Source organism: Dipodomys spectabilis, unplaced genomic scaffold, assembly GCF_019054845.1.
Source record: "Dipodomys spectabilis isolate Male_0828 unplaced genomic scaffold, ASM1905484v1 ptg000018l, whole genome shotgun sequence".
NCBI lineage: Eukaryota > Metazoa > Chordata > Mammalia > Rodentia > Heteromyidae > Dipodomys > Dipodomys spectabilis.
Window position 1 is genome coordinate 13710883 of NW_024870695.1, and position 10944 is coordinate 13721826.

General features: G+C 46.9%; 1 protein-coding gene and 1 non-coding gene across 2 annotated transcripts; both read left to right on the plus strand.

Annotated features, from left to right (window-relative positions):
- Positions 1-5984: 5984 nt before the first annotated feature.
- Positions 5985-10944, plus strand: Rpl23 (ribosomal protein L23). Its single transcript, XM_042674029.1, has 5 exons — positions 5985-6070; positions 6622-6705; positions 7006-7134; positions 10590-10703; positions 10807-10944. Exons 1-5 carry the CDS (start codon positions 6058-6060, stop codon positions 10887-10889), a joined length of 423 nt encoding a protein of 140 aa, XP_042529963.1. The 5' UTR covers positions 5985-6057; the 3' UTR covers positions 10890-10944.
- LOC122103636 lies at positions 6737-6872 on the plus strand. The gene has a single exon (XR_006146809.1). It is a non-coding gene; the product is annotated as a small nucleolar RNA SNORA21 (small nucleolar RNA).

A 10944-nucleotide genomic window follows, 5' to 3' on the forward strand; every position in this document is an offset into this window, starting at 1 on the left:
CACAGTTCAAAGCCAGCCCAAGCAGGAAAGTCTGTGAGACTCTTATCTCCAATAAACCACTCAGAAAGCTGGAAGTAGTGCTGTGGCTCAAATGGTAGAGCACTAGCCTTGAGCTGAAGAGCTGAGGGACAGTGCCCATGCCCAGAGTTCAAGCCCCACGACTGACCAAAAAAAAAAAGAAAAGAAAATGCCAGAAGTGGCATTGTAGTTCAAGTGGTAGCATGCTAGCCTTGAGCTAAAGAAGCTCAGGGACCATACCCAGGCCCTGAGTTCAAGCCCCAGGGCTGGCAAAAAATATATATAATAATAATTAAAAAATAGATATGGAAGAACAAGGGAATCACTTCCTCCTGTGAGCAAAGTAGTGAGCTTAGTATTAACACAATTGAGGCTGAAGATGGGAAGGATGGAAACTAGACCTAAAGAATTTTTGACTCCAGTGGCTCATGCCTGTAATCCTAGCTAGCTACTTAGGGGGCTGAGATCTAAGGATCATGGTTCAGAGTCAGCCCAGATAGGAAAGTCCATGAGACTCTTATCTCCAATTAACCACCAGAAAACCAAAAGTGGCTCTGTGGCCCAAGTGGTAGAGCACCAGCCTTGAGATGAAGAGCCAGGGGATAATGCCCAGGCCCAGAGTTCAAGCCCCACAACCAACGAAAAAAAAAAGAATTTTGAAAGCCCAGTGCTAGTGGCTCACTTATAATACTAGCTACTCAAGAGGCTAAGATCTGAAGATTGTGGTTCAAAGCCAGCCTGGGCAGGAAAGACTATGAAACTGTAATCTTCAATAAACTACTCAGAAAAGCCAAAAGTGGTACTGTGACTCAAAATGATAGAGCCAGTGCCAGCCTTGAGCAAAAGAGTTCAGAAACAGCGTCCAGGCCCTAAGTTCAAGCCCCATGACCAGCCTCCCCCCCCCCCCAGCCCCCATCCCACCCTCATTCCAGCAAAAAAAATTCTTGGATACCTGTAGAAACGACTATAGTGATGGAAGACAGGTCTCCTACTATTCATATCAGGAGTGGATCAGAGTGGTCTTCTTCCTCCTCACCCACCGTCTGGTGCCTCTACACTCTTCTCTTGGTTCTTTAGTATCACCCCAGCAGAACTATCAGTTTTTTTCCTTAACAAATTATTGGCCATCACTAGAGGTAACATCTGGTCAGTCAGAACTATAAGCTATAACTGCCCCTCTGCCATCCCAGCAAAGGGAGTATAGTTCAGGGATAGATCGTTTGACTACAGATCAAGAGGTCTATGGTTTAAATCCAGGTGCCCCCCAGTAGTGTTCTTTTTTTTTTTTTGCCGGTTGTGGGGCTGGAACTCTGGGCCTGGGTACTGTCCCTCAGCTCTTCAGCTCAAGGCTAGTACTCTGCCACTTGAGCCACAGTGGTGACACTCTGGGGGTTTTTCTGTTTATGTGGTGCTGAGGAATCAAACCCAGGGCCTCATGCATGTGAGGCAAGCACTCTACCACTGAGCCACCTTCCCAGCCCTAGTAGTGTTCTTTTAAAGATAGATGTCATGTCATGGAAAAATCAAAGCAATGGAAACAAAGCAGAGAAATTACCTCTTCAACATTTGTGATATGTCCTGGGAATAGGGAAAGTGATGACCCATCCTCCTCTTGTCTTCACATTAGTATCCAAAGCAACATGCTAACATGCAAATAAATGGCTGTACAGCACCAGGAGCACTTTTTTGGGGGGGGAGGAGGGGTTGTGGGGCTTGAACTCTGGGCCTGGGTGCTGTCCCTCAACTCTACCACTAAACCACTTTCCCAGCCCAGCAGCATCTTTTGTGTCTGTGTCTGGCCAAGTATGGTATGGAGCCCTCACAAAAAGTCTTTTTACAATAGCTACATATCTCCTCCACCCGCCCCATGCCATAACTTCTTTTTCTTCCAGGGCTGGTGACTGAAGCCAGAGAGGTAAGTGCTTCACCACTAGATTGCTGGGGTTTGTTTTGTTTTTTGCCAGTCCTCAGGCTTGAACTCAGAGCCTGGGTACTATACCTGAGCTTCTTTCACTCAAGGCTGAGCCACAGCACCACTTCTGGCTTTTTCTGTTTATGTGGTACTGAGGAATCTAATTCAGGGCTTCATGCATGCTAGGCAAGTACACTACCACTGAGCCACATTCCCAGCCCCTTCTGGTTTCCTCCTTAATTGGAGATAAGAGTCTCATACTAGCTGAGCCTGATGCCTATAATCCTGCCTACTTGGAGCCTGAGATCTGAGGATAGCAGTTTAAAGCCAGCCCAAGAAATAAAGTCCCTGAGACTCTTATCTACAATTAACCACCAGAAAGCTGCAAGTGGCGCTGTGGCTCAAATGGTAGAGTGCTCACCTTGAGCTAAAGAGCTCAGAGACAGCACACAGGCTCTGAGTTCATCCCCATGACCAACCAAAAAAAAAAAAAATTGAGGGGCTGGGAAGGTGGCTCAGTGGTACAGCCCTTGCCTTGCATGCATGCATGAGGCCCTGGGTTCAATTCCTCAGTACCACATAAGCAAAAAGAAAAAAGCTGAAAGAGGCACTGTGGTTCAAGTGGTAGAGCGCTAGCCTTGAGCTGAAGAGCTGAGGGCGCCCAGAGTTCAGGCCCCACGACCGACCGGACCCAAAAAAAAAAAAAAAAAAAAAGACTTGACCAACAAATATTCTGAAATGACAAAACTTGTTAGATATGATAATTTTAGCAGATATAGTATTGATTTCTTTCTGTAAACCTAATAGTGCTTAAGTTAACCAAAGTTACAGAAAGAGCCTTAGCTTTTACAAATCCAAAGCAATCTTTCACTAGGAAATCAGCTGCATGTGATGGAGCCAAGCAACACTCCAGTTTACTTTTACCATGGTGGAGGTAGTCAGAATGGTGTAGGTAGGAGCGAGGCCTGTCTTCCAGGTTGGAAGAGATGGACTGGATCTGGACTGCATGTAGACTGGCTAGCACTGAACTACATATCCAAACTGAACAAACTTCAGGAATATCAGACAATTTAAGCCAAATAACTTGATTACAATGCCAGATAACAAGTTTACACAGATACAGACATACATGTATAGGCCTGCACACACAGAATCAAGTTGAGGTCCGTATGAAATTGAGTTGGCACGAAATAGCAGCTGAACTCCCACGATGCCAAGATGGCGCTTTAGCCACCTGGTCAATGCTAGAAAGAGTAAAGATTTTGACAGTGAGGGTTCTATCACACATGAAGCTTCAGGTTCCACCCCCACTACAAAGGCAGAGGAGGGGTCCCGCAGGGGAGGGGGGGCCTTGCAGGAAAGGCCGTAGAGGGGAGCCCTCGCAGGGAGGCCACAAAGGACGGGGTGTACCTCACTAGGGAGACCGCAAGTGGGAGTTCCTCACGAGGGAGGCTGCAGAAATAGGTGGAGTAGTAAGCTTGGTGGAAGTTTAAGAGTCAGATGAGACCTAATCCTTAACCTACCATGTGGCCAGATGGCGAACTCAAGATGGCGAATTTCTGAAAAAATGCAAAGAAAACCTAAACAAATGGAAACTCACAATTTTCAAACCTAGAATGGCTAGCCTTTGAGAGGGAACCTAGAGGGGGGTCCTTGGGAGCCAGCCTGCGTTGCACTCTTCAGGGTACAAGCCAAAATGTTGTAGAAAAGAGAAAGGAAGAGATAGGGAAAGTTAGACATGATTGGCAGAGAGAGAGCAAAGAGAGCCTGAAAGTAAACAGACTTCTGACCATTTACCATTTCAGTGGCAAAAACTATCTACATCTGAGACTGGCATAAAAATGAAGCATTTTGGCTTTCCAGGGAGCGCAGGAGGCATCTCAAAGGGTGGGCGTGACTCACAGCACCCCATTAAATGTGTAGGAGAGTCAGTCTGGTGAGTGAAGGAGAGATGACCAGGGAGAAGCGGCGACCCGACTTCCCCCTGAGCACTCTAGAGAAAAATGGCCAAACCCCCAAAACCAAGCATCTTCATCTTTGGAGGTGACTAGCCTTTTGGCTAAAGGCCGTAGGAGCTCTCTGGCATGGTGCCACATCTGGACAGAGACTGAGCAACAGAGAACCATAGACAGTAGTTCCACTCACCAGAGTAGAGAAGTGGTGTAGACTTGGATGTGAAGGCCAGCAATGGTATTGGTGAAAAGTCTCGCATGGTGTCTCAAAGCAGTTCAGTTCACAGAAAAGGGGTGGTTAGGAAATTCTAACATTTCCAACTCAAAAACCCCATCTGAGTCACGGCACCATATGTAAGGTATATTAAATAGGTTTCATTAGGTAGCCAATGAAGAGACCACCATGCGCTATTCAGAAAGGAGAAGTTTATTTACCGAACTGCTGCCCTTGCCATGCTTGATGGAGAAGCATGAGTTCCCTATTTGATTTTGAGCTGCAATGTCTCCTCACCCCTTATCAATGTTTTAAAATGTGCCTATTGTTTGGGGTCCAATACCTGCCTTGAATACCTCCCTCTAGGCAGAAAACAAACTCCAGGGGCACAATGTTTATCTATTTTACTCTGCTCCCAAACGCAATCTAATATGTGCCCTGGACAGACTCTGATATGAAGGAGGTGTTGAATATGTACATGAATGCAGACTTCAGTGGAAGAATGAAATTGTGTGTGTGTGTTGGAAGTGTGTGTGTGGGGGGTGTACCAATCACACATTGAATGTAGTGCTTTCTCAATTGTACTTCATTCTAATGAGACCATTTAGAACCCACTTAAAACTCCACCCTATACCCTATTTTCCATAGGAAATCCCTACATAGGGGCTGGGAAGGTAGCTCAGCGGTAGAGTGCATGCCTTGCAAGCATGAGGCCCTGGGTTCGATTCCTCAGCACCACATAAACAGAAAAAGCCGGAAGTGGCGCTGTGGCTCCAGTGGTAGAGCACTAGCCTTGAGCTGAAGAGCTGAGGGACAGTGCCCAGACCCAGAGTTCAGGCCCCATGACCGGCAAAAAACAAAAACAAAATCCCTCCATAAAACTTGATAGCAAATTAAGGTTAATACACTTTGCCAGAGAACCACACAGACATCCAGGTACAGAAAACAAAGAAAGGTTTATTGCAGGGAAAAGGGGCCGGCAAGACCCCTTCTTACAAAGTGAGAAGAAGCACCGGCTATTGTCTGGGTTGACCTATACAACCCAGGAGGTTTAGGAGGGGCTAGAAGGGGCTAGGAGGCGGAAACCCTGGCTCCATGTCAGACTAGTATTTATGGCTGCTCTTCAAATAGTTATTGCCTTATGTCATGGTAGCTGCCCCAGAAAAGTGCCATCCCAAGGTTAAGGGGGCTGGAAGTTGATTGTTTACTGCCTTTACTGCATGGGCCTAGTGCTGCCTAGTAAGAGAGCATGCTAAACTGTGGAGAAGGAAAGGAGTGGACTAAGCTATGGGAAGGGACTCATTTCGCTAACAAAACTTTTTGTTGTTGTTTCTCGACGCTGTTTCTGGGGCTTACCACTTGAACCACTTCTGAGTTTTTTGGTGCTTAATTGGAGGTGAGAGTCTCACGGGCTTTTTTTGCCGGGCTGGCTTCGAACTGCCATCCTCAGATCTCCATTTCCGAGCAGGCAGGATTACAGGGGTAATCTTACCCACCGGCGCCGGCTCAGCTTTAGCTATTTTTCAGGCAAGGTCTGGCGTTAAATTTAGCCTAGGCCGGCCTGCGAACGCGACCTTCCTACCTCTGCACGGGAGCACACACGGCTTGTTACTTGAGATGGGAGGTCTGGCTGTCTGCCCCCGCTGGCCGCGGAATGCCAACCTCTATCTCTAGAGTAGCTGGAATGAAAACGTTGCACTACCGCAGCCGGACGCCTCGCCACGTCCGAAAGGAGACGCCGAGAGCCCCGTGTGCTTCCGCAAACCTCAGCCTCTCGCGATACTCGTAGCAGCGACAGCTCAAGACGACGTCCAGGACTGACTACGTAATAAGGCTGCGCTTGAGGAAAGACGCGGGTTTAAACTAGCTCTCGGTCACGTGACGAATGGGGGCGGGACATCACCTTCATATCCCAGTATCCTTTGTACCTACTTCCTTTCTGTCCTTTTCCGGCGTCCAAGATGTCCAAGCGAGGTGAGACTTTTTCACGAGAGAATCCTCCGCCATCTGAAGCGCTGTGGCTTCGGGCCTCGTAGGGAGCTGCGGCTCTGGGCGTCGGGGCCTCCTTTCTCTCTTCTGGGCCTGAGAGGGAGAGCATGAGCACAACAAGAACACTGGAAGGGTCCCGAAAGTGGCGGAGGGGTGGGGGTGGAGGGGGAACGTTAAGATGATAGGATCGGGGCCTGATTTTAAGCTGAACCGGGTGAGGTGTCTTCTCTCTTAGTACTATAGCAGTGGGGTGGCAGCTGGGCTGGTTTGGATCCAGTTTGTGGAGTCTGTGTGGTCTTTCGCCTTGCCAAGAAGCTAACTGCTTGCTGGCAAGAGGGATGAGGTTATCCAGTCCCCCTTTAATCTCGACGTGGGGACGGTAGTTCAGGAACAACTATGTTCTGAAAGAACCGGATGGTACGCGAGGAGGGTGTTAGTCTTTTTGAGCATGTCCGATGGATTTGTATCCTAAAAGTGTGAGGGGAGAACCAAGATAAGTGTAGGCAAATGATCACATCCCGTTTTCCTACCCGCAGGACGTGGTGGTTCGTCTGGTGCGAAGTTTCGGATTTCGCTGGGTCTTCCCGTAGGAGCTGTGATAAACTGTGCCGACAACACCGGTGAGTCTGGCAGATCCTGCCACCCTCCCTCCCCCTTTTAAAAGCACTCAGTGGGCCTTCTGCTAGTGACCTATTGAGCCGTCAAGAAGGGGCAGAGTAAAAACACCGCTTTTGGGTGAAGTGGCAGCGTGTTGTGTTGTTTTGCTTCAATCGGTGGTGTGACAAACTTCCCCGTGGAGACTTAGCTGCTTGGGAAACAAAAGGTTTTTGTTTTAGCTTTATGCGTGCAAAACAAAGCTGAAGTTGGTCTAGGACTTGAAATCCAACACAGCAAGACTGGTGCTTTTTCACATCTTATAGGAGCCAAAAACCTGTATATCATCTCTGTGAAGGGGATCAAGGGGCGACTGAACAGACTTCCTGCTGCTGGTGTGGGTGACATGGTGATGGCTACAGTCAAGAAAGGCAAACCAGAGCTCAGGAAGAAGGGTGAGTAGACATAGAAATTCTTGGGTCTCAGGTTCTCCATTTACTGGAAAATGGGAAATATTCTTTTTGCAGTTTTCAAGTGCTTGCTTTTTTTTTTTTGGGAAACTAGACCTGAATTTATATTGCTACCATTTCCAAGTACTCATCGACCCTTTTCTACTTCATTTTTTTCCTGCAAGCAGAGTATTTAACCTGACACTTTACAGCTCAGTTCATCAGACACTTGTGGACCACACCGTGTGAAGTTCTCTACTTAATTACTAATTGCCTGTCTAAATACATAAAGTGGCACTAAGTGAATATATGTCTTTAATAGGTGACACAGTAAAAAACAGGTGAAATCAGTTAATTTGACACTATTGGCCAAGTTTCCTGTTCTGGAATTAACTGTGTTACATTGTCAAGTGATATAAGGATGAGTTTATGGAGCCTCTGGCTGGGTCTTCCTGTAGGAGCTGTGATAAACTGTGCTGACACCACCAGTGAGCATAGAAAGAACATCAGGTGGGCTGGAAATGTGGCTTAGTGGTTGGGTGCTTGCCTAGCATGCATGAATCCCTGGGTTCCATTTCTCAGTACCACATAAACAGAAAAGGCTAGAAGTGGGCTGTAGCTCAAGTGATAGAGGGCTAGCTTTGGGCAAAAGGATGGTGCCTAGAACCTGAGTTCAAGCCCCAGGACTGTCTGGAAAGAGAGTTGAGCAAGCAAGAATCGAGTAATGTTCTTCAGAGATACACTTGGACGCCAGCGCTACATTATAGATGAGACTAGATGTCAGAAGTTTGGTTCAAGATCTTGGTAGTAGAAGTTAAAAGGGAAGTAACTGCACATGGCTTAATCATGGACTATATGACCCAAAGGATTTCTTTCCCACTAGGCAGTTCTCAGCAATTCCTCTCCTGCCCGACAGGCACTTAAGACATTCAGTTTCTCAGCATTGTCGCTGTGCTACCTTAGGTCTGTTTTAGGATACCTTGCTCTTCCAGAGAAGCCCTAGACATCTTTGTTATCATAGATGTTATCATAGATGTGATGGATTGCTCCTTGTGTGTGAGCTTGATCTCTTCACAACTAGTGGACTCCTTAACCTTTTGGTTAGAAATACATCTTTTGTTTCCCATTTAATGTCACCCTCGGACTTAGTAGCTCTAATTGTGATTAGTTATTTATCAATATGTTGGGTCAAGGATGAATCTGTATGGGCTTTTTCCTCTTCTCAGAACACTCCTTGGATCTGGTCAGTAGCCTGGGGAGCTGTCAGGGAAGAGCAGAACATGTGGCCCTTAATTTGGATGAGATGGCAGTAGGATGTACTGTTGATCTCTGTCCGTTGTGGGACAGACCAAAGTATTCATCTTAGCTATGAATTTCCAATTTTGCTTGTGTCTTTCGATCTTTTTTTTTCCTTTTTCTGGTAGGTCATAGGGTTTGAACTCTGGGCTTGGGCACTGTCCCTACGCTCTTCAGCTCAAGGCGAGTGCTCTACCACTTGAGCCACTTCCATTTTCCAGTGGTTTATTGGAGATAAGAGTTTCACAGACTTTCCTGTCTGAGCTGAACCTTGATCCTCAGATCTCAGCCTCCTGAGTAGCTAGGATTACAGGTGTGAGCCACCGGCGCCAGGCTGATCCTTGTTTTTGCTAAATTTACTCATGCATGAAGAGGGGAATACTGAAACTCTAGGCTGATGGCCTTATACCATGATTTGTAAAAAGAGGTTCAGTATTACATTTGTCTGACTTGGCCTCAAAGGTAAAGTAACCAAAATCCTTGCCCCTATAGTTAAGGTGTTTCCTCGTGGGTACTAAGCTTTGCCTTTACTAAAACATGACCATGCAGTGTCTTGCTTTGATAACCCCAGTTACTTCGGGAGGCAAACATTACCAAGATTGAGGTTCAGGATCAACCCACTCAAAAGAGACCCCAGCCTCAGCCAGTAACTGGGATTGGTGGCATGCTTCTGTCATCTAAACTCTGCAGGAGACATAAATAGGATTGCAATTCTAGGTAAAAAACACAAGGGGGAGCTGGGAAGGTGGCTCAGTGGTAGAGTGCTTGCCTTGCATGCATGAGGCCCTGGGTTCGATTCCTCAGCACCCCATAAGCAAAAAGAAAAAAGCTGGAAGTGGCACTGTGGTTCAAGTGGTAGAGCACTAGCCTTGAACTGAAGAGCTGAGGGACAGAGTTCAGGCCCCATGACCGGACCCCCCTCCCCCCCCCCAAAAAAAAAGGGGGGGCTGGGAATGTGGCATGGTGGTAGAGTGCTTGCTTAGCATGCATGAGTCCCTGGTTTCAACCTCAGCGCCACATAAACAGAGAAGGCAGCAAGTGGTGCTGTGACTCAAGTGGTGGAATTCTAGCCTTGAGCAAAGGCAGTTCAGGGACAGTGACCAGGCCCTACGTTCAAGCCCCAGGACTGGCAAAAAAAAAAAACCCCACACACAAGACTTAGACTGAATAAAAAAGCATGCCAAGGTATGGAGGGTGAATGATCCTAGATAAGGGAAGTTGAAGGCCTATACATGACTTGACATCTCCTTACTCAGTAGCAATCTCTTACTAGATGAAGTGAGGAAAATGTAAAAAGTATTTAACAAATTAGTTGTCTTCCCAAAAGTAAAAAAAGCCAGGTGCCAGTGGACCACTCCTGCACTTACAGCTACTCAGGAGGCTGAGATCTGAGGATCATAATTCAAAGCCAGCCCCAGCAGGAGAGTCTACGAGATTCCAGTTAACCACCAGAAAACCAGAAGTAGCACTATGGCTTAAGATGAAGAATGCTAGTCTTGAGCTGAGGAGCATAGGACAGTGTCCAGGCCCAGAGTTTCATAACTGACCAAAAGGAGAAAAAAAAATATCCATGCAAGCCAAAAGGTGGTGCTTTATTTGTGTTTCTTGGGGCAGGGGTCAGTCGTGGGGCTTTAACTCTGGGCTTGGGGGCTGTTCCTCTGCTTTTTAGCTCAAGGCAAGCACTCTACCACTTGAGCCACAGTGCCACTTGCAGCTTTTTCTGTTTATGCAGTGCTAAGGAATTGAACCCAGGCCTCATGCATGTGAGGCAAGCACACAAAGGTGGCACTTTAAAGGGTGTCGGGGTTTGTGCTATTTCTCTCCTCTGTTGTTAGGAAATACAAGTTAATGGTGGGGCTGGGAAGGTGGCTCAGTGGTAGAGCGCTTGCCTTGCGTGCATGAGGCCCTGGATTCAATTCCTCAGCACCACATGAGCAAAAAGAAAAAAAGCCGGAAGTGGCGCTGTGTCTCAAGTGGTAGAGCACTAGCCTTGAGCTGAAGAGCTGAGGGACAGCACCCAGGCCCAGAGTTCAGGTCCCACGACCAGACCCAAAAGAAAAAAAAAAAAGTTGGTGATTTATTCCTCTACCCAGAGGAATAAATTGCTTCCTTTTGTGGAACGCTGGGAATTGGGTTTAGTGACTGCTGTTTTTTTGCCCCATTAGTACATCCGGCAGTGGTAATTCGACAACGAAAATCATACAGGAGAAAAGATGGTGTGTTCCTTTATTTTGAAGATAATGCAGGTGTCATAGTGAACAATAAAGGGGAGATGAAAGGTAAAATCATTGCTTAGTTGTCTGCAGGGTTGTCTGGGCTTGGGAGATGCTTAGCAAAGAACCTGCAGTCTAACCTGTCTTTTTCCCCCTGTTTTTAATGCAGGTTCTGCCATCACAGGACCTGTTGCAAAGGAATGTGCAGACTTGTGGCCCAGGATTGCGTCTAATGCAGGCAGCATCGCATGATCCTTCAGTGCATTTGTAAAAATCTAATAACCCATTAAAAATTATTTGTTCTCAA